General features: G+C 21.7%; 1 protein-coding gene across 1 annotated transcript, besides 1 other annotated feature; it reads left to right on the forward strand.

Moving 5' to 3' along the window:
• Nucleotides 1-121: 121 nt before the first annotated feature.
• On the forward strand, nucleotides 122-995 carry EDI_296710 (uncharacterized protein; the record flags this gene model as incomplete). Its single annotated transcript, XM_001741707.1, has 3 exons — nucleotides 122-253; nucleotides 301-519; nucleotides 579-995. The coding sequence occupies 3 exons, from the start codon at nucleotides 122-124 to the stop codon at nucleotides 993-995; spliced, it is 768 nt and encodes a 255-aa protein (XP_001741759.1).
• A 15-nt stretch (nucleotides 996-1,010) lies between these two features.
• Nucleotides 1,011-1,107: a sequence feature (AT_rich).
• Between the last annotated feature and the right edge of the window lie 81 nt (nucleotides 1,108-1,188).

Raw genomic sequence — 1,188 nt, forward strand, 5'->3', positions numbered from 1 at the left:
GTAAAGTCTCAATTTCGTTTTTGTTATTTCTAATATCACTTTTTTTTTTGAATAACATTTTTTTGATTTTTGAAAAAAGAAAAAATCTTAAAATGTTTATTTATTAGTTGTAAAATCAAAAATGGGATGTTCATTGTATCAAACCTTCTTTATTATATTAGTTTTAATCACTTTTTGTTTATCTATATTAACTACATTTACATTTATATTTGATAATATACCTAATGAATATGATCGTTTTTCAGCAAGAAATGTTTGTTATAATTATTTTATTGATACAATGAGTAATAACTATACTAGTTACTCAATGGTTATCACAACACAATAACATGTTCAAGCAATCCATTTAAAAATAAATATACTTTTTCATATTCTCTTGGTACAGAGTATCAATATAGTTGTCCAATGAGTTTATCAATAATTATTAAATTAAGTATTAGTTGTTTATTATGTATGGTAGTGAGTGGGTTGATTATTTATTGTGTTATTATAAAGAAGATATCCTCAATGTGTATTATTGTTTGTTTTATGATTTTTTATAAATTCTATCAATAGTAGATAATATAAATAACATTAAGGTAATGCTTTGTTGTATTCTCAATACAATGTATTCACTATATTGTGAATTCTTTTTTATTCATGAAGAAATTGAAGGAAGACATTTCTGTGAAACATTAAGAACAACTCAATGGCAATCTCCTGTTTCTAGTTTTAAATGCCATTCATACCGTTATACAGTTTTTTCAATACTTCACACTACAACAATTGTATCATTAATGATATGTAGTATTTCGTCAAGTTTTTATATTAAGGATTACAAAGAACAACAATATTTAAACAAAAAATTAGAAAAAAAAGAAAAAGAAAAAGAACATAAATTTACTGAAAATGAAACATATCAAAGTGATGCATTAGTTAATTTCGAAGAATTAACAAATCATAAACATAATATAAAACCTGGAGAAGTTGATTTTTCACAACTAACTTATAATTAAAATGAACATTCTTACTTATTTTTTTTATTTTAATTAATATATTCATATTTTTTATAATAAAAAATTATATAAATTTCTTAAATAATGAAAAAAGAAATTAATTTGATTTATTGCAATTACTTATTTATTTAGCAAGTGAAAGTGCAACTTCCATCATTTGTGTAAATTTAGTTCTTCTTTCTTCTGCTGTCAT

This window comes from Entamoeba dispar, genomic scaffold, assembly GCF_000209125.1.
Source record: "Entamoeba dispar SAW760 scf_1105229463911 genomic scaffold, whole genome shotgun sequence".
NCBI classification, from domain to species: Eukaryota; Evosea; order Mastigamoebida; family Endamoebidae; genus Entamoeba; species Entamoeba dispar.